The sequence below is a fragment of the Salmo salar genome, chromosome ssa13, assembly GCF_905237065.1.
Source record: "Salmo salar chromosome ssa13, Ssal_v3.1, whole genome shotgun sequence".
NCBI classification, from domain to species: Eukaryota; Metazoa; Chordata; class Actinopteri; order Salmoniformes; family Salmonidae; genus Salmo; species Salmo salar.
In genome coordinates, this window is record NC_059454.1 from 91,149,060 (window position 1) to 91,171,483 (window position 22,424).

The following is a 22,424-nucleotide window of genomic DNA, read 5'->3' on the forward strand; positions in this document are numbered from 1 at the left end:
ACATTAATACAAATCAAATTTTATTGGTCACATGCACCGAATACAACGGGTGTAGACGTTTACAGTGAAATGCTTACCAACATTGCAGAGTTAAAAATACATATTTGCTAAATAAAAGGAAATAGTAAAACAAAAACAAAATTCGAGGCTATATACAAGGAGAACCAGTACCGAGTCAAGGTGCAGGGGTACATTCTTATCCTCCATGACATAATACACATTTACCTACACTACCGTTCAAAAGTTTGAGGTCACTTAGAAATGTCCTTGTTTTTGAAAAAAAAAGCAAATTTTTTATCCATTAAAATAACATAAAATTGATATGAAATACAATGTAGACAGTTAATGTTGTGGCTGTAAAAATATTTTGAATGGAATATCTACATAGGTGTACAGAGGCCCATTATCAGCATCCATCACTCCTGTGTTCCAATGGCACGTTGTTAGCTAATCCAAGTTTATCATTTTAAAAGGCTAATTGATCATGAGAAAACTCTTTTGCAATTATGTTAGCACAGCTGAAAACTGTTGTTCTGATTAAAGAAGTAATAAAACTGGCCTTTTTTAGACTAGTTGAGTTTCTGGAGCATCAGCATTTGTGGGTTCGATTACAGGCTCAAAATGGCCAGAAACAAAGTACTTTCTAATGAAACTCGTCAGTCTATTCTTGTTATGAGAAATGAAGGCTATTCCATGCGAGAAATTGCCAAGAAACTGAAGCTCTCGTACAACGCTGTGTACTACTCCCTTCACAGAACAGCGCAAACTGGCTCTAACCAGAATAGAAAGAGGAGTGGGAGCCCCGGAGAACACCTGAGCAAGAGGACAGGTACATTAGAGTGTCTAGTTTGAGAAAGTCCTCAACTGGCAGCTTCATTAAATAGTACCCGCAAAACACCAGTCTTAAAGTCAACAGTGAAGAGGCGACTCCGGGACGCTGGCCTTCTAGGCAGAGTTGCAAAGAAAAAGCCATATCTCAGACTGGCCGAAAAGATTAAGATGGGCAAAAGAACACAGCCACTGGACAGATGAACTCTGCCTAGAAGGCCAGAGGCGCGTCTTTACTGTTAACATTGAGACTGGCCAGTTTTATTGCTTCTTTAAATCAGAACAACAGTTTTCAGCTGTGCTAACATAATTGCAAAAGTGTTTTCTAAATGATCAATTAGCCTTTTAAGATGATAAACTCATATTAGCTAACACAATGTGCCATTGGAACACAGGAGTGATGGTTGCTGATAATGGGCCACTTTATGCCTATGTTGATATTCCATAAAAAACCTGCCGTTTACAGCTACAATAGTCATTTACAACATTAACAATGTCTACACTGTATTTCTGATCAATTTGATGTTATGTTAATGGACAAAATGTGATTTTCTTTAAAAAACAAGGACATTTCTAAGTGCTATAAACTTTTGAACGGTAGTGTAGCTTGTAAAATATAAAGGACATTTAAAACAAACCTGTTACTCACCAGTGTGAGAACCTGTAATAAACAGGAAATCCTTTTCCAATAAACAAGCACAGCACCTCAATAGGTCTAATTAAAGTCAAAATAAAAATCTAAGAGGCAGGGCTTAGGGTTCTGTGCAAATGCCAAGCTTAAAAAGGACTGGGAAAGTGAATGTCAAGCTTTTTTCCCCTTCTGTTTGGTCAGTGGAGTGTGTCATTGCCAGTGGTCTTTAATGATGAATGTCACATAACAGGACATTGATGCGAGGAGAGCATGGCATCTCACAGCTGAGCACAAATGCCCTCAAATGGTAAGATCAATCCTTTTATTTATAAAAACAATGAATTAACAAGTTAGAATGTACAGTATCTAAGTGAAACGTTAGCACTGTTCATTTTTCCAATGTATTTTTGTACTGTATATCCTTGCGAAGTGGTCTGCCTATTAAAGGGCACCTGTCAAAGGAAGAGACAGGTATACAGTATGTGTATAGGCCTAAAGTCCACGTGCTGCCCCTCTTAGATGCAGATGTATGATGCAATAGGCTACTGATGCTTGATATGGTCTGACTAATAAATCTTACTTCTTTTGTTTCAGCATCACTGCCAAGATGTAGATTTCAATTTCCTATAGCCTGGTGAGTGGGATTCCTTAACTTCCAGGGCTCCCCTTCATCAGCAACACACATCTCACTGTTTAGGGATTTCCACATCTCATCTTAACCCCTGATATTTGGTCACAACGGCTGAGGGATTTCCTTGACATATGCCAAGACTGATGAAGCATGTATAGCCTAGGCATGTGTAGGTAGGCCTATTTATCCTATGGTCTCAAGTTCTCTGCTACCACTACAGGCCTAACACACAACATGCTTCATGGTACAATTTATTTGGCATTTAATTAGATATAGCTCTACCTCAGAAAAACACAGAGACCCCTGCAAAAGAAGCAAACAATTACAATTTAAAAGCTATGAAATAAAATATTAGCTATTGCATTTTATAACACATTGAAAGTAGTTTTTTCACACCACCATTGTGACTATCGAGAACAAATCAACTTGTGTAAATGCAGCAGGGGTTCCAATGCATTCATCTACATCAACCTGTAGGCAAGCATCTGTAAGCTAAACCTGGGCTAAGATGAAAATTTGAAATCTGTTCTCTCATCATGCCTCTACTAAAACATGCACTGTAGGTCCTACAAGCTGAAAACACACACCAAAGATTATTTTTTAAATTTAACTAGGCAAGTCATTGTAAATAAGAATGTATTCTTTACTGACGGCCTACACCGGCCAATCCCAGACAACGTTGGGCCAACTGTGCACCGCCCTATGGGACTCCCAATCACGGCCGGTTGTGATACAGCCTGGAATCGAACCAGGGTGTCTGTAGTGACGCCTCAGGCACTGAGATGCAGTGCCTTGGACCACTGCGTCACTCGGGAGTCCAAAGATGGAGAGATCTGATTTCCAAACACCATCCCCCATACATGCACATCAAGTTTACGATAAACATTTTTTACAAATCATGACAATATAATTTCCTTGGATAATCCACAAAAGGATTGTCTATGCTGAAAAACAAATACAAAACAACTTGAGATCTACCGACGAACGATGCAATGCTACATAGATCTGTGTATACACACACAGCTGTGATTCTCATGGGGGGGAAGATCCACCTTTTCAGTGCTGCTGGTGATAGACTTCAGCCAAATAGATGACCATGCTATGTAGATCCTGGCTGGTAAGTGCTTAGACCAAAGCAGTTCCAAAACCCTTATAGGGGGTGTTTGTGCTTTCATAGGCCTGCCATCATAGCCTTCTAACTCCTTTGGCCTTTCAACTCTACAGGTACGACAGAAGAACTGAACAGGGCTCTCACAGGTCTTTACACCTTGAGTCACAATGGGGTCCAATTATGTGGCTTTCCTGGTATTTTTTTGTTTACGACAGACTTTCCTTGTCTGTCATTATCATGAAACATGAGAAAGGGGGTTGGCCACCCAATGCCATATAGGCTACTGTTAGAACCTAACCAGGTAAACCTCCAATGTCAAACTAAAATACACTGAGATGACAATGTACATTGACAAGAAAATATATTAGTGGATCCAGTGGCAGCTTCCAAAAATGACACAATTGATGATTGTTACACTTCCCCACGTTATCAGTTATGCTTGCAAAATATATTCCGTTTTAAAATACTTCATGACATTGAAAGCAAATGCATAGAGCTACTTGGCAAACAGGTGATGTGCAAAATGTTGAAAAACAAAGTTGGGTTTTTATATACGTGTGCATACATACACTCACACATACGCAGAGCTAAGTAACAGATTGTTTTACCAATGAATTTAGTATTAATCGTTAATATGATTTAATGAAAAGAACACTATCTAAATAAGTTTACTTTTACACATTTCATTGGGTACAAAACAGCAAGTAACCATTGCTACAAGCTACACATGAAGCTCTAACCTTTATTCACACTCACCAGTGACATTCTCCTTCATGTGGTGAACTCATTGACTAACATGAGGGACCCATCATCTATGTTCAGATCCCAACAATTCCCAGCCTATTTCTTACCCAAGAAAAGGACACAATACTCAACCAATGGACATCTACTTCAACAAAAACTCATGAACTAAATGCAATATTGAAGCAAGATTCTTGTAAAAGTTGTAGCATTTACCTCATCATCAACACATAGCAGTGTGTTAGCTGGAGCTAACAATAACCATAACTAAATATTTCTGCAAGGTTGAAAAACCTCTTGTAGAAGAACCTCTGATTGCTCCATTTACCATTGTGCTATCAATCTCGAAGACGTCTTAGCATATCAGATTGATTGGAGAGGGCAAAAAATCCAAGTTCAGAGGCGATGCTTGGGATAGGAAAACAATGTATTTAATTCATGGAGGAGACTTGGGAGAGAGAGCAGAGTCATGCGAGTCATTGTCAATAACTGACCATCCAAGTTCTGCCTCCAAGACAAAAGCAGTAGGATGCAAATTAAGAAGTGCAAAGGACTTAAGCTAAAGTGGATCCATCTACCTCCCCCTTCATTATTACCTGGCGTAATGCCTGAGGGAGTGTTTACATTGGGGGAAATCTTGAGCATGAAGCTCAAACAAACCAAATAATTCAAAAGCTTTGTCCAATGAAAACTAAAATCAGTAGCTCAGCCTGGTGTAGTGTTTGTCTTCTCTGTACAGAATCAGTCTTCCAGATCCATTTGATTGTCTTACTCGTCCATCTGTGTTCACCTATAAGAAAGCGGTCTGATCCACTGCATTCAAGTTCAACTGTAAAAGGTTATGTTTCTGACAAACACCCATTTGGTTTCAGTTCACCCGTTCAAGAAACACACCAGTCCGATTTTCCTCACACCTCAAGAAGTGGACTGGTCCTTCAGTCTACCCTGATACCGTCTCTACACTGTCTTTTGCCATCCCATCCCAGTCTCTTCTAACTAACAGACCCCATGTGATAGACCAGTCTGCCACTGCCCTCCTCTCTCAAACTGTGGGTCCAGATGGGAGCAGCTCCCCACCCCCCTCAGTCCTATACCACGGTGCTGAGGGAGGAGCTGTTGCTGCAGTCTACAGGCATGGATTCAAGGGCGTGGCTGTCTGTGGGGGTGTCGGGCCCCACCAGGAGGGTGCTGCTGTCCATGGAGTCCTCCCGCTCCTGGGAGGACATTGGGACAGGTGGCGCTGGGGCGTCTGTCATGGCATCTACCACGTCCCTCATCTGACTAGGGATCATCTGAACGCCATGGCGTGCTGTGGAGAACAACGAGAACAGTGACGACAGGGTTCAGAAAGAGTTACATACTCAACCTAGTATGCGAGTTTAGGAGAAAAAAAAAAGAAAAAAAAACTGCTATCACAGAAAGTGAGGAAAACGCGTTAACATTAAGAGCACAGGGTGGTCCTACCGAGGTCCACATAGAGGACGCTGTCAGGGTTGATGGAGGCTTCGTAGGGAGGAGGGGGGTCATCTGGGTGCTGGATGTCAGGGTATTTATAGGCAGCGTAGGGAGGGGGAGGTTCCTGGAAATGAAATGCACCTCTCTCTCCATCATCAGAGAGGTGCAGGGGAGTGAGGCCAGTGCCAAAAGCGTCCGGGCCGTAGTCAAAGCCTGGGACTCGGCGCCCAAGGTTGAAATGGTGAACTGAGGAGAGAGAGAGAGAGCAAAGGCTGAGTGAGACCAATTGAAACCAACCAATCATCATTCGATGCAGTTGATTAAGTTTTACTACTAAAATGCATACACATTTGAATACACTGAAGTACCAGAGACAGGCTAGAGGAAAGTACAAAGTGATTAGGAGAGGCGTTCCGTTCCCTGTGTTTGTTTAAAGGCCAAACAGGGCTTTTCCAGAAGGGATGGCGGTGCCGGCCGTGATTGGGAGTTCCATAGGGCGCCGCACAATTGGCCCAGCGTCGTCCGAGTTTGGCTGGTCATTGCAAATAAGAATTTGTTCTTAACTGACTTGCCTGGTTAAATAAAAGGTTAAAAAAATATGCAAACTTGGTGCCACCTGTTGTTTGTATGAGTGTGATTATATGATGTGTATGGTTACCTCCAAGGAGTGTTTGGATGCGCTGGCGTCTGCGCTGCCGGAGCCTGTGCACCATGAAAAGCAGCAGAGAGAGGATGAGGAAGGAGGAGATGCAGCTGACGATCAGACGCATCCCACTGGCCATAGAGTCAAACAGGCTGCTGCCTTCTAAAAGACAGACAGGGTCCACATTTTTATACATTTCAAGTGTTTCTGTATTTTCTCTCCTGAAATTAGTGCCAAATATTGTTGAACAACATGGCAGGAGAAGAGATAGAAATGTCATGCTCCACCTTGTGAAACTTTCACAACACCCATAGTTTCTAGTTTTTGTTTAGGGAATTATGTGAGTAGTTGGATAGTACCTCGATCCAGGCAGGTGAACTTGCAGCACTCCTTGGGGTCCTTGCCGAAGTTCTTGCAGCCCTCCGGCCGATTACACAGCGCAGCCACACACATCTCTGGCTCGCCGTTGTGACATGTGCAGCTCAGGCACGGGTCTTCCCCCTTAGGGGTGAAGTAGTACCCCTCGGTCACCACCTGGTCCTTTATGTCCACACATGTCTGCCCTGTTAAAGACAATCAAAGGTTTAAGACCAAAACCAATCAATAACTATATCTACACTAACACAACATAGGATGCTGGACTTCCCTGACTTGGGTATGCATTACAGCACCCAAGGCTTAAGATACAGAATTACATGAATCTTATGACTCAAACAACCAGGTTTCAGCTGAGCATCTACACTTGTTACAATCAAGCTACTTTGACCTCCTGTGAAGCTGCATAGGTCATTTGGTTTTGATAAGAGCAGACATACTCCTCTTGCACAGGAAGGGGAACTTCTTGTAGCAGTTCTCGGCGTGCCAGCTGTGAAGGCCGCGCTCGTTCATACTCTTGATCTGAAAGCGCTGCAGCTGGGCACAGAAGATGTTGTCCTGGGTCGGAGATGCCTCTCCAAAGTTAGTCAGGCCCTCTGGCGGCAGGAACACCTGCATCAACCCTGTAAGGGAACCAAGAGAGAAAGGAACAAGATGAATCGTAAGCCAAATACAGGTTTAATGCTTTGACTGATTATGGCTGTTTGAGCATGACATTGAGTTGCATCTGCTCCCTTTAGCTCATTTTCAGTGGAAATCAAGCACAATATACTTTAACCCTTTCACGCGTGAGTTCCAAATATCTCTAACGGTCGCCCCAGCGTGAGTTTTTTTATGCACGTGATGTTCGAACGTTCTCTCCATTCCAGGATGTGATTGTTACATAAACAACAACACTGAATGGCTCAGAGTGGGAGTGAGAAGTTACCGTGATTGACTGCCTAAACGCGCAATTTGTATCAATAAATCACTATCAGAAAATGTTTTGTGTGGTATTATTGATATATTTACCATTTTATTTACGTTTTTCAATTACCTGTGATAAATCATGCGTTCCGATTTTTGCATAAATTGTAAAGGGCGCATAGTATGTGTGTAAAATAATGTTTTGAAGGTTGTACTGATTATGATGAGCTAAGCTAATTCCAGCTTTGTGTATGGAGCCATGTTTGTTGACATACAATGCATTCTGGGTTTCACTTGATTGTCTGTCGGACCAAAGATGCTATAACAAAATGAGGTGAGTAAGGGTTCACTCATTTTTTGAGAACTTCAGGAAGTGAATGTGGGATGTGAATGATGGTAGACCACACCCCTTCAACAACTCATCTTGTCTTCTCTTATTATCTTCGGTTTCTGTGAGGTAAAAAAGCATAGCTGCGCGCTGAAACTAATCGTCGGATTACTTTTGATTTCTAGAAAGTGTTTTACTCAATTATTTTGATCAATGGTGAGCTCACCCGTGATGTGATTAATTGTACATAGTAATTGCTATTAGCTAATTCATAGTGTAGTTTATGTCAGCCGATAGTTAGAAAATATGACCGCTTGTGTTGCGTCAATCTTTCCTCAGCGCTAGGACAAATGTAGCCTACATTTTTCCGGTTAGGATGATTGTGTTATGCTATAGATACTTCTGTGAATATCTGAACATTGCATCCAAAAATAAACTGCTCACATTCTGGACATAACTTTGTAAGGACTGTGTTTGTGTAAATAGTTTCTGAAAAAAGTGTGGCCAGCTCAAATGTTGATTGTTGCGTCATTCGAAACTGGCCGTTCTAAATGAGTGTTCTAATCACACGGGGTGTGATCATACGCTTCAGGGACCACTGTAGAACGATCACACCCCGTGTGATTGTTCATTTTAATTAACCCTTTCACACGTACAAAGTCCACACCCACCTTTATATGACACTTCCCAATGGCCCTCCAGTGAATGGTTCTGATTGGTGATGACATACTGGTAACCCACCCAGAACCTGAAAGAGAAAAAGTGGATTAAATAATAATAAATTAGTCTGTACAGGGAAAAAAAATCTGCTTCAGGGCATTCATTTCAACACTATTACTTCATGCAATACATCCTTAGCAAACACTCACTTGCACTGGTCTCTGCGCTCGCACACTTCCGTGTCGAAATCCACCTCAATCTTGAGGATGAACTGCAGTTCCTCGTTGGTGACGAAGGTCGCCAACGAGCCATTGACTTTCTGACACGTGTCCACAGCCTGCCAGTAGTTCTCATTCCTCAGGTACACTTTGTAACAGCTGGCTGTCTTCTCGTAGTGATGCCACCCACTAGGGCACTTCTCTGTGGAAGGGAAAGGTGCTTTAGAGCTCCTACAATATGTGCAGTAACAAAGCTTTCCATAGGTTCTTTTAGCAACAACAAATTCAAATATTTTTGGGGATGAAAAGTGACTGAAGGGTTCATGGAGGGAGAGCTAAACGTGGGTCTTACTGTTAAAGCGCACAGGCTGGGCCACACCGATGACATCCTCCACTTGGTCAAACCCATTACCAAACCCATTGGCAAAGTGAAACGTCTCCTCTTTCATGGCTGAAAGGGAGGATGGGAGAGAAGTAAGAGGCAGTATTTAAATAGAAGGAATGTACTGTGGTGACTGGCTGCAGTTCATATCAACAAACAAAGCAGTCTTCAGGTTTGTTAAGGGACTTCTCATTAAGGGGAAGAAAACTGTTTTAGTCCATTCACAGGTCACCAATGGCAAAAACATTAGTTCTTTCTCATGAAAATAAATACACATAAAACCATTTCTGACTGCTTTTGCCACCATTTATCAAATAATGTAATATGCACACAGTCAAGATGAAACAAGATGGCCGTGTTATAGGAGGTCACATGCTGTGTGTGAACCCAATCCTTTCCCTAATTCCTATTATGCAGCCAGAGATCAAGGGACCAGTGCTCATTCAGGAATTAAGTAATGGAAACAATAAGATTTCCTTCAACTGCAATATCAAACCATCTCCGCAAGAGAGATCAACAAACAAAGCTCACAATAAGAGGCGTTGAGAAAAGTTCACTCAGAATGAGTTTGGCGTTTCCCCTGACATTGAGAAATTTGTGTTCTAAGAATTATAGATCGGCTCCGACTGCCGTTCAAGATTAGCCTAATTATAGTATTTTGGGGATGTACGAAGTCATTTTGGAGCATGCAATACAATGTTTGTACTGATTGGGGGGGGGAAGGACAATCGATAGTTACATATCGCAATATTATTTTGGCAGATACTGTATTGATACTTTGACTCCAATTTGTATTTGTTTTAAATGATAATAATTTAGTCCATGCAACTTATTATGTGACATGTTCAGACAATTTGTTCTCCTGAACTTATTTAAGCTTGCCATAACAAAGGGTTGGAATATTTATTAACTTCATTTTTAATTTTAAAAAAACAACTCCACTGACATTATGGGGTAGTGCATGTAGGCCATTGAATTTAAAATTGGTTTGATTTTGTGGCAATCTGTAACTCAACAAAATGTCAAGGGGTGTGAATATTTTCTGAAGGCACTGTATAGTAAGTAATATTTTTGCAACATCAAATTGCAGTATCGAATCACAATAAATATAGAACCGTGAGAATCACAATACTTATCGTATCGGCACCCAAGTATCACGATGGTATCATGAGGTCCCTGGCAATTCCCAGCCCTAATTGTTTGGAAAGGGGACCAGAGTTCAGGTTGGAGTCTGGGTAAAAGATGTTTCACTCACGGGGGCAGTCCAACTCATCGCTCTTGTCCTCACAAGCCGCCCAGCCATCACACTGCCAGGACATGGGGATGCATTGCATCTTCCCACTGCGGCAGGCAAACTGTCCAGGGCTGCAGCGCAGTTCTGAAACACAGCAGAGGAAAGCTAAAGACACCACAGTGCCCCCTGTAGTTATGACATGGTCACTGCAACACAGCTTTTATTTTCTCCCATACCTGCTTACCAATTGTAAAGAACTGAAAGACGAGTCAATGAAATATTTAGCATTTCCAGCTTTTAGTATCATTACAGAGACATGTCACTGACAGACAAATAAGAAAAAAGGTTTTCACCATTTATCATACACATTACATTAGAAAGCATCAGGTGCATTGTTAGAATAAAAACTTCCCAGGAAACAAATAAATAAAATAAAGCATCAAGGGAAAAACTGGAAGGGAATGCAGCAATACCGCACGTATTTTGTCTTAGTTCAATTCAGGTCTGGTGCTTAAAATAAAACAGATTAGCTACATCTAAAACAACAATCATATCATTATCACTGAAACAAACAGGGGTTATCATTGAGTGTTTTTGAGACCTGCGCTTAGAAACAACTTAAACGGAGTCACAAAAACATGAAACAGTAGAAATGAGGGACATACATTAGGGCCTAACATAGTATCTGAAAAAAAAAGGCCTAAACGGGCCAGAACAAAAAGAGTTAGCCTAAAGGGGCCATATATCAGAATAAAACTTGACCTAGGCCTAACCTTATTTTACTTTAGTGTCTACCCCTATACCCATTAGTAACACAGGGGCAGTATTAAGTGGGTCAGCGTCTCTGTGGCATGTGTGATTAACATGAGACAGCATAGGGGCTGCCTGTCAGGGATTCTCCCTTGAGAAGGGAGTATTAGGTCCAGCTGTCTAAGAACGCAGAAAGAAAAAAAACTTCCCTCTATGGCACTGAACAGTCTAGACACTGGACTAACAGGATTCTTTGAAAGTAGCTCAGTATTGTTGAACGAGCTGTTGCATAAAAACGGGTAAGAGAAAATAACTAAATTAATGGAAAAACAAAGCACTGCTGTGAATGGGAATATTAAATAGGCACAAGCTGAGAATAGAACAAAGTAACCCAAATCGCTGGAGACTGGCAGACCTACAGATACACTGCACTAACAGAGGAGACACTGCTTACCTGACAATAATCTTGCCAGAGCTAGCCTTGGACCTGAAACAAAACAAAAAGCAAATTCTGATGAACTAACCCCTTAAATCTCAACACATTCCTAGTTGGGAATGTTCCAACACATAATATATTAAGCTATTTAGCAAAAGAGACTTACAGTCACGCGTGCATACATTTTACATATTGGTGGTATTGGCGTTACAAGCTCCATGCTCTACCAACTGAGCTACAAAGGACCACAAATCAAAATGTATTGGTCAAGTACACATATTTTGCAGATGTTATCACAGGTGCGGTGAAATGCTTATGTTTCTAGCTCCAACATTACAGTAATACAAAACAATACACACAAATCCAAAAGAAAGAAATATCAGAACAAGCAATGTCAGAGTCCAGATACACTACATGTACAAAAGTATGGACACCTCATCGAACATCTCATTCCAAAATCATGGGCATTAATATGGAGTTGGTCCCCCCTTTGCTGCTATAAATAGCCTCCACTCTTCTGGGAAGGTTTTCCACTAAAGTTGGATATTGCGCAGGGGATTCCATTCAGCCACAAGAGCATTAGTACGGTCGGGTACTGATGTTGAGCGATTAGGTCTGGCTCACAGTTGGTGTTCCAATTCATCCCAAAGGTGTTCGATGGGGTTGAGGTCAGGGCTCTGTGCAGGCCAGTCAAGTTCTTCCACACCGATCGACAAACCATTTCTGTATAGACCTCGCTTTGTGCACGGGGGCCATTGTCATGCTGAAACAGGTAAGGTCCTTCAAACTGTTAAAGTTGGAAGCACAGAATCGTCTAGTATGATGTAGCATTAAGAATTCCCGTCACTGGAACTAAGGCGCCTAGCCCGAACCATGAAAAAAAAAGCCCCAGACCATTATTCATCCTCCACCAAACTTTACAGTTGGCACTACGCATTCGGGCAGGTAACGTTCTCCTGGCATCCACCAAACCCAGATTCATCCGTCAGACAGCCAGACGGGAAAGCGTGATTCATCACTCCAGAGAACGCATTTCCACTGCTCCAGAGTCCAAATGCGGCGAGCTTTATGACACACCAGCCGACGCTTGGCACCGCGCATGCTGATCTTAAGCTTTTGTGCAGTTGCTCGGCCATGGAAACCCATTTCATGACTCTCCCGACGAACAGTTCTTGTGCTGACGTTGCTAGCAGAGGCAGATTGGAACTCGGTAGTGATTGTTGCAACCGAGGACATTTTTTTTTTTACGCGCTTCAGAACTCGGCGGCCCCATTCTGGGAGCTTGTGCGGCCTACCACTTCGCGGCTGAGCGTTGTTGCTCATAGACGTTTCCACTTCACAATAACAGCACTCACAGTTGACCGGGGCAGCTCTAGCAGAGCAGAAATTTGGCAAACTGACTTGTTGGAAAGGTAGCATCATATGACGGTGCCCCTTTGAAAGTCACTGAGCTCTTCAGTACGGGCTATTCTACAGCCATTGTTTGTCTATGGAAATTGCATGGCTGTGTTCCTTGATTTTATACTCCCGTCAGCAACAGACATGGCTGAAAAAGCCAAGTCCTCTAATTTGAAGGGGTGTACATATACAGTACAAGTCAAAAGTTTGAACACGCCTACTCATTCAAGGGTTTTTCCTTTGTGTCACATGCGCCGAATACAACAAGTGTAGACTTTACCGTGAAATGCTTACTTACAAGCCCTTAACCAACAGTGCAGTTCAAGAAGAATAAATGATTTACCAAGTAGACTCAAATAAAAGCAATAAAAGTAACACAATAAGAATAACAAGGCTATATACCGGGGGTACCGGTACCGAGTCAGTGTGCGGGGGTATAGGCTAGTTGAGGTCATCTGTACATGTAGGTGGGGGGGCGAAGTGACTATGCACAGGCAACAAACAAACAGCAAGTAGCAGCAGTGTACAAAAGGGAGGGGGGGGTGTAAATTGGGATGTAAATTGTCCAGTGGCGATTTTATGAATTGTTCAGCAGTCTTATGTCTTGGGAGTACAAGCTGTTCAGGGTCCTGTTGGTTCCAGACTTGGTGCATCGGTACCGCTTGCCGTGCGGTAGCAGAGAAAACAGTCTATAACCTGGGTGACTGGAGTGTCTGACAATTTTATGGCCTTTCCTCTGACACTGCCTATTATATAGGTCCTGGATGGCAGGAAGCTTGGCCCCAGTAATGTACTGGGCCAGACGCACTACCCTTTGTAGTGCCTTACGGTCAGATGCCGAGCAGTTGCCATACCAGGCAGTGATGCAACCGGTCAGGATGCTCTCAATAGTGCAGCTGTAGAACTTTTTGAGGATCTGAGGACCCATGCCAAATATTTTCAGTCTCCTGAGGGGGAAAAGGTTTTGTCGTGCCCTAGAACAACTGTCTTGGTGTGTTTGAACCATGATAGTTCATTGGTGATGTGGACGCCAAGGAACTTGCAGCTCTCAACCTGCTCCACTACAGTCCCGTCGATGTTAATGGGGTTCTGTTCGTGGACTACAAGAAAAGGTGGGCCGACGAACGGCTCCTTTGTCTTGCTCACATTGAGGGAGAGGTTGTTGTCCTGGCACCACACTGCCAGTTCACTGACCTCCTCCCTATAGGCCGTCGTTGTTGGTGATCAGGCCTACCACTGTTGTGTCGTCAGCAAACTTAATGATGGTATTGGAGTCGTGGGTGGCCACGCAGTCGTGGGTGAACAGGGAATACAGGAGGGGACAAAGTACACACCCCTGAGGGGCCCCAGTGTTAAGGATCAGCGTGGCAGACATGTTGTTGCCTACTCTTACCACCTGGGGGCAGCCCGCCAGGAAGTCCAGTATCCAGTTGCAGAGGGAAGTGTTTAGTTACGAGCTTCGTGGGCATTATGGTGTTGAACGCTGAGCTGTAGTCAATGAACAGCATTCTCACGTAGGTGTTCCTTTTGTCCAGGTGAAAAAGGGCAGTGTGGAGTGCGATTGAGATTGTGTCATCTGTGGAGGTTGTATGCAAATTGGAGTGGGTCTAGGGTGTAGGGGAGAAAGCTGGTGATGTGAGCCATGACCAGCCTTTCAAAGCACTTCATGGCTACCAACGTGAGTGCCATGGGGCGGTAATCATTTATGCAGGTTACCTTCATTTCATTGGGCAACATGGTGGTCTGCTTGAAACATGTAGGTATTACAGACTCGGTCAGGGAGAGGTTGAAAATGTCAGTGAAGACACTTGACAGTTGGTCCACGCATGCTTTGAGTACACGTCCTGGTAATCTATCTGGCCCAGCGGCTTGGTGAATGTTGACCTGTTTAAAAAGGTTTTGTTCACATCGGCTACCGAGAGTGTTATCACAGTCATCCAGAACAGCTGGTGCTCTCATGCTTGCTTCAGTGTTGCTTGCCTCGAAGCGAGCATAAAAGGCATTTAGCTCGTCTGGTAGGCTGGCATCACTGCGCAGGGCAGCTCGCGGCTGGGTTTCCCTTTGTAGTCCGTAATAGTTTCCAAGCCCTGCCACATCTGACATGCGTCAGAGCCGGTGAAGTAGGATTCAATCTTAATCCTGTATTGACGCTTTGCTTGTTTGATGGTTTGTGAGAGCATAGACTGTAGAATAATAAGTTAGACATTAAAACTATGACATAACACATATGGAATCATGTAGTAACCAAAAAAAGGTGTTAAATCAAAATGTTTTTATATTTGAGATTCTTCAAAGTAACCACCCTTTGCCTTGACAGCTTTGCACTCTTGGCATGTTCTCAACCAGCTTCACCTGGAATGCTATTCAACAGGTCTTGAAGGAGTTCCCCCATATTGTGAACACGTGTTGGCTGCTTTTCCTTCACTCTGCGGTCCAACTCATCCCAATTGGGTTGAGGTCGGGTGATTGTGGAGGCCAGATCATCTGATGCACAACTCCATCACTCTCCTTCTTGGTCAAATAGCCCTTACACAGCCAGGAGGTGTGTTGGGTCATTGTCCTGTTGAAAAACAAAATGACAGTGGGACTAAGCCAAAACCAGATGGGATGGCGTATCGCTGCAGAATGCTGTGGTAACCTTGCTGGTTAAGTGTGCCTTGAATTCAAAATAAATCACAGTGTCACAAGCAAAGCACCCCCACAAAACCTCCTCCAGGCTTCACGGTGGGAACCACACATGCAGAGATCATCCGTTCACTTACTCTGCGTCTCACAAAGACAGCGATTGGAACCAAAAATCTCAAATTTGGACTCATCAGTCCAAAACACATTCTCTGCAGCAGAGGTAACTCGGGGTCTTCCTTTCCTGTGGCGGTCCACATGAGAACCAGTTTCATCATAGCGCTTGATGGTTTTTGCGACTGCACTTGAAGAAACTTGAAAAGTACTTGAAATTTTCCAGATTGCCTGACCTTCATGTCTTAAAGTAATGGACTGTCATTTCTCTTTGCTTATTTGAGCCGTTCTTGCCATGATATGGACTCGGTCATTTACCAAATAGGGCCATCTTCTGTATACCACCCCTACCTTGTCACAACACAACTGATTGGCTCAAATGCATTGAGGAAAGAAATTCCACGAATTAACAAGGCACACCTTTAAATTAAAATGCATTCCAGGTGGACTACCTCATGAAGCGGGTTTAGTGAATGCCAAGAGTGTACAAAGCTGTCATCAAGGCAAAGGGAAGAAACTAAAATATATTTTGATGTGTTTAACACTTTTTTTGGTTACTACAGTCGTGGCCAAAAGTTGAGAATGACAAATATTAATTTTCAAAGTCTGCTGCATCAGTTTGTATGACAGCAATATGCATATACTCCAGAATGTTATGAAGAGTGATCAGATGAATTGCAAAGTCCCTCTTTGCCATGCAAATGAACTGAATCCCCAAAAAACATTTCCACTGCATTTCAGCCCTGCCACAAAAGGACCAGCAGACATGTCAGTGACTCTCTCGTTAACACAGGTGTGAGTGTTGACGAGGACAAGGCTGGAGATCACTCTGTCATGCTGATTGAGTTCGAATAACAGACTGGAAGCTTCAAAATGAGGGTGGTGCTTGGAATCATTGTTCTTCCTCTGTCAGCCATGGTTACCTGCAAGGAAACACATGCCATCATCATTGTTTTGCACAAAAAGGGCTTCACAGGCAAGGATATTGCTGCCAGTAAGACTGCACCTAAATCAACCATTTATCAGATCATCAAGAACTTCAAGGAGAGCGGTTCAATTGTTGTGAAGAAGGCTTCAGGGCACCCAAGAAAGTCCAGCAAGCGCCAGGACTGTCTCCTAAAGTTGATTCAGCTGCGGGATCGGGGCACCACCAGTTCAGAGCTTGCTCAGGAAAGGAAGCAGGCAGGTGTGAGTGCATCTGCATGCACAGTGAGGCGAAGACTTTTGGAGGATGGCCTGGTGTCAAGAAGGGCAGCAAAGAAGCCACTTCTCTCCAGGAAAAACATCAGGGACAGACTGATATTCTGCAAAAGGTACAGGGATTGGACTGCTGAGGACTGGGGTAAAGTCATTTTCTCTGATTAATCCACTTTCCGATTGTTTGGGGCATCCAGAAAAAAGCTTGTCCGGAGAAGACAAGGTGAGCGCTACCATCAGTCCTGTGTCATGCCAACAGTAAAGCATCCTGAGACCATTCATGTGTGGGGTTGCTTCTCAGCCAAGGGAGTGGGCTCACTCACAATTTTGCCTAAGAACACAGCCATGAATAAAGAATGGTACCAACACATCCTCCGAGAGCAACTTCTCCCAACCATCCAGGAACAGTTTGGTGACATAAGGCAAAAGTGATAATTAAGTGGCTCGGGGGAACAAAACATAGATATTTTGGGTGCATGGCCAGGAAACTCCCCAGACCTTAATCCCATTGAGAACTTGTGGTCAATCCTCAAGAGGCAGGTGGACAAACAAAAACCCACAAATTCTGACAAACTCCAAGCATTGATTATGCAAGAATAGGCTGCCATCAGTCAGGATGTGGCCCAGAAGTTAATTGACAGCATGCCAGGGCGGATCGCAGAGGTCTCAAAAAAGAAGGGTCAACAATGCAAATATTGACTCTTTGCATCAACTTCATGTAATTGTCAATAAAAGCCTTTGACACTTATGAAATGCTTGTAATTATATTTCAGTATTCCATAGTTACATCTGACAAAAATATCTAAAAGACACTGAGGCAGCAGACTTTGTGAAAAGTAATATTAGTGTCATTCTCAAATTTCTTGGCCACGATTCTGTGTGTCATTTCATAGTTTTGATGTCTTCACCATTTTTACTATTTTCTACATTGTAGAATAATAAAAGAAAAACTCTGGAATGAGTAGGTGTCCAAACTTTTGACTGGTACTGTATATAAATGGTGTTTATAGACAGTATATTATTAAAGAGGTATGTACAGCAGTAGTTCTAAAGGATGAGCCAAAACATCAATAGCCACTACAATGTCGAAACATTATGTCATGAGTTCAGTACCATTTGCCTTGATTTTGCAGACCCACGACTAAGTGTATTGACATTAGCCAGCTTGCTAACGTTAGCATGCTAGCGACGCTAGTCAGCATAGGCTGCTACATGATAATTAGCTAGCAAGCTCTAGTCCAATGGAAACCGATGCAACTATGATTGCTAACGGCTAGCTAGATGACCAATGGAGACAGGGACGTCACTGAGATTCAAGGTTTAATTAGTGCCATTGTGCGGAAATTGCGAAGTAAATACTGGTTGATGAGCTAGCTAATTTTGCTAGCAAGATAACTGACAGTAACCAGTGTGCATGCACAAATGCATGACAACACATTGTATCTAAGTCAAGAAGGCATGCAGAATCAGTTTGGAGAACAGACTGCCTCTGGGCAGCTATTTTGGGGTACCTATATTCATCAATTGTTTGGAAATGGAAATGCAGCGTACCTCGTGATATCTAATGCCTTCTTACACTTTAAGATGGGGGTGCAACCAAGCTCACATGAAACCATTCATGAAGACAAATCATCTGAAGTATGTAGGCCCTACCTGCTGAGTATAAGAAACAATTGCACCCGAGCTCAATTTTGAGTCTCATAGCAAAGGGTCTGAATACTTTTGTAAATAAGGTATGTTTTATTTTTTTTATAAACTCGCAAACATTTCGAAAAACCCGATTTTGCTTTGTCATTATGGGGTATTGGGTGTAAATTGAAGAGGGGAAACATTTATTTTATCAATTTTAGAAAAAGGCTGTAACGTAACAAAATGAGGAAAAAGGAATCTTTAAGATATTTTATAAATTCTCTCCCTCCTAAGGTGAAGGCAGATCAAGGTCGATCTATCAATTAGTTAGTGTGTTTAATGACATCACCTTTGTTTATGAAGTATTATTATTAAGGAATTAAAAATCTGTAGCGGCATTTCTGCAATGGGAAATCACAGTAGTCACAAATCACAAATTGGGTTCACAAGTTTAGACAGTAAGGTAAAGATAAATACAGTACAGTAAATGCATGAATGTGTTATTCAATGTATTTCTATGGGCTATAGTAGTAAATGCCAAATTCAATATTTTATCCAAAAATATTGATATTTTCTTTTATACTTAAAGGGGTCCTAAAATTCCAAATCAAATAGCTAAATGATGCATGGTATGACCATCCTAAAACAATTCCAGTAGAACCCCAGAACCCCCACGGCTTTTAGAGGTTAATCCCCACACAGGGCGGACCCATTGCCATCTGAACACGTGTTATACTGACAGAGTAGGCTAATCTCCAGTCAATGACCATAGACGCACTCTGGGCCAACAGTACTCAAAAGTTACACTATTTGTGCCATTGCTTTTATTCAACTACACAAACCACAAACTTTTCAACTACGTGTGAGCTCTCTACATTTCTCAGGTGTGCAAAAGGCAATAATACCCCAAATCAGTGAATGGGTTCAGGGAGACAACACAGCTTGGCGGAGCAGAAGCCTAGTGGTTAGAGCGCTGGGCCAGTAACCGGAAGGTTGTTGCAAAGTAAAGGTCAATGCAAATTGAGTAGCAAGTTGACGTAGCAGCTAATACAATGCTTCTTCGTATTTCAGGTAGATTTAAAATCAGATTAACTAACTAATGCCACACCATTAGATAGATAGCTATATCTAACATAAAACAACATATGGCCCAGTCTTTTGTTGCTCCTGCGACGTAGCAAGCTAATGTTAGCTGGCTACCTAGCTCTCTGGTGAAACTCGTGCATGTAGATGGATTGGTTGTTTAGCAACAAAACCGACACGCGCGCAACTATGTGGCAAAACAGACAGGGTTTGCTTAGATTGAAATAGAATTCGTCTCCAATGTTTATCGAAAAAAATAAATACATTTGCACAATGACCACTTGTCTCAAATACATTACTATTTCACTGCTGATATTTAATTACTTGTTACTTTTCTCTTATTCTTATATGTATTTTTATTAACTGCATTGTTGGTTAAGGGCTCGTAAGTAAGCATTTCACTGTTGTATTCGGCGCATGTGACTAATAACATTTGTAAGTTACAGTTGCTGGGTAGTTAGCTAGCGAATTTTAGCCATATTAGCATTGACATGAAATCAGTCAAACACCTCAACAAGACATGGTTTCAATAACATTATGAAACTAGCCACTTACGATTCCCCCACATGGCAGTTTGTCATTTTTGCTAGCAATCGGCCATCCAGAATCACAACACGCTGACGTTTGCACAATGGAAGCGCGCACATCGTTATCATGACGTTGTCAACTAACCCATCTGTTTTCTAACTGAAATGCAGCTTGCTAACATATGTTTAAAGGCGAATTGTCGCCAAACAAACATCTAAACGTGAATTGACTCAATTGTGGTACAGTTCTAAAAACATAAATCCCTCTACTTTCATACCACATCGACATAATTTCACAAATGGAAAATACGCACTCACCGTACACCGTTTTAACGAGATTTAAAGGTTACAGACAGTAGTTTTCAGCGACAACCTGTTTGTGGTGTCCGTCTTACGTTTACACACAGGTGTTCGGAGAAGCACATAGCTCATTAGCAAAGGTAGTCCACTCTGTCTTCCATTAACAAGCGCTGTAAACGTGGAAATAAACCCATGTGGGAAACCTAAACAAGGTGTAGTAATTTTAACCCCCCCCTCCCCAAATTCTAATTTATATAAAGGATACCTTCCTTATGTTTACAAAACCGTACCGCAAGCAATGCGTGTTAATATTTAGAGCAAGAGTCAGGGCTCTTAATTAACAAAACACTCCTGGTCAGAAGATACCACTAGTTTATACGCCTATTGACGGTAGTATACAGAAATCCGTGGTGGTAGTCAAAGTCGTTTTTAACTGCAATGCAGTTGACTGTCTAGTTACACAAATAGTATGACAGTATGTAACAGTAAAAAAAATATGTATGTGCAGGGGAAGGCCCAAAAGGGCTTGTCGAGTAACCCCCTATAATGGTCATAAATCACACAAGTGTGGACAAAAACGATGACATGAACATGTATTCGGGTTGACATCCATACAAGCACTACACTCCGATTTTTACATCAACATAGTGTGAAATACACAAACATTTGCCCAAATGTAGGTTCATTTTGCTGGGGGGCAAGAGGAGATTGGGGACCTTTCCATTGTCCTCTTTACCTCATCTATGAATGGGGTAGGCGGACTGGAGCTCCGACATCACATAAAATGACAATTGTATCCCTAACTACTGATTTAAGTACCCAAGGAATAGCCCGCAATTACACCGATCAATGTTGTGTGTAATTGTGGGCTATTCTTCGGATGCTGAAATCAGTCGTTTTGGATTAAACGTAATTGTATGTAACGTCGGCGCTCCAGTCTGCCAACACTAGTCGCCGCTCAACTCCATCGCATCCTGGAGTTGAGTTTAATCAGCTACTGGTGTACTAGTTAGTAACTAACGTTAGTAGTACTGTGTTCTAGAAATAATGTGGAGCACCCCAATTTCACGTAGCTAGTATTGTTAGTTAGCTAAAGCTGCACAATACTGAAAACTTTCAGCAGGCTAGGTACAACTTGTATCTCTCGAGCCACACCGACGCTGGAACTGCAAAATGTAGCTAACTTACAACTCAATATTTAACTATATCCCCATATAATATATTTTTATGCTAAAATGATTTACGTTAACGTTTGTTAGCTACGCAGTAAGTGGCTAGCCAGCAGCATAAATTGAGATCCGTGATACAAACGCCATCTACACGAACTAAATTCCCGTGCAAATAGGCCTACCATTGCTCACGGGCATACTAAACTCCGACATTGTGACAAATTACAACCAATTGCATTTCACCGGTCTTACCTGCCCGTGGTGGGTCTGTTAATGTGAGGACGAAAAGAGAGAGGAGGACGTAACTGCTGCTGTCAGCCTTTGGCAACATTTATCCTCCATTCATAGTAACTCCTCTACTCAGAAATAAAATAAACTGACACCTGGACCAACGCGTTTGCTTCGACCCTATAAACGCCAAAGACGGTAACCTTACCTAGTCATTCAAAGACATTTAGAGTGGTGAGAGCGCTAAACATACAAATATACGCAATATTGTTAGCAAGCGCGCTAACTAGCTACATCATTATTCGAAAGCCCTGTTTTTCGTTCGGCCTTCCCAATGTATTCCAGGACAGAAATAAAACAAGATGGCTCCATTCTCCAGTCACAACAATCCAAAACACTCCACACAGCCGATCACATTGCGAGTTGGGGCGGAGCTAAGCTTATTGTATACATGTGTTACAGTAGCTAACAGAATTGTATCCGGAGTGAAATAGCATTCATAATTGGTTGGTTTTGAGTGATTGCAAATTAGGCTATACTTGAATTTCAAAAGAACTTCATGGACAACAGCTTTTTTAAATAATGTTCTAAAAATCTTAAGCATGGGTATTGAAACGTTTCATGAAATGTAATGCAAGTTATTTTTTATCAATTCACACATTTTGAATTATAATTGTTTTCTTCTTAATGTATACATGTAGGCATTATATACAATTCACTCATGTTATAACATCATTTTAGATAACATGCAATGACTGGGAAATGAGCCATGTGTCTAATGGCATACATCAATGACTGCTTTTGAGGAATTAAACATTCCATTATTAC

General features: G+C 42.2%; 1 protein-coding gene across 5 annotated transcripts; it reads right to left on the reverse strand.

Annotated features, from left to right (window-relative positions):
* Positions 1-1,767: 1,767 nt before the first annotated feature.
* idd (Integral membrane protein DGCR2/IDD) lies at positions 1,768-21,997 on the reverse strand. Of its 5 annotated transcripts, none has more exons than XM_014138175.2 (11): positions 20,218-20,393; positions 11,348-11,380; positions 10,165-10,287; positions 8,880-8,978; positions 8,519-8,729; positions 8,321-8,397; positions 6,856-7,038; positions 6,400-6,603; positions 6,056-6,202; positions 5,407-5,643; positions 1,768-5,251 (listed from the first exon to the last, which is right to left on the reverse strand). In XM_014138175.2, exons 3-11 carry the CDS (start codon positions 10,241-10,243, stop codon positions 5,031-5,033), a joined length of 1,458 nt encoding a protein of 485 aa, XP_013993650.1. In that variant the 5' UTR covers positions 10,244-10,287; positions 11,348-11,380; positions 20,218-20,393; the 3' UTR covers positions 1,768-5,030. The 5 variants fall into 5 exon arrangements, with proteins under 5 accessions (XP_013993650.1, XP_013993647.1, XP_013993646.1 ...); XM_014138172.2 differs by lacking the exon at positions 20,218-20,393 and adding an exon at positions 19,928-20,153; NM_001173754.1 differs by lacking the exon at positions 20,218-20,393 and adding an exon at positions 21,621-21,932 and having other exon boundaries at positions 4,352-5,251.
* Positions 21,998-22,424: the final 427 nt, after the last annotated feature.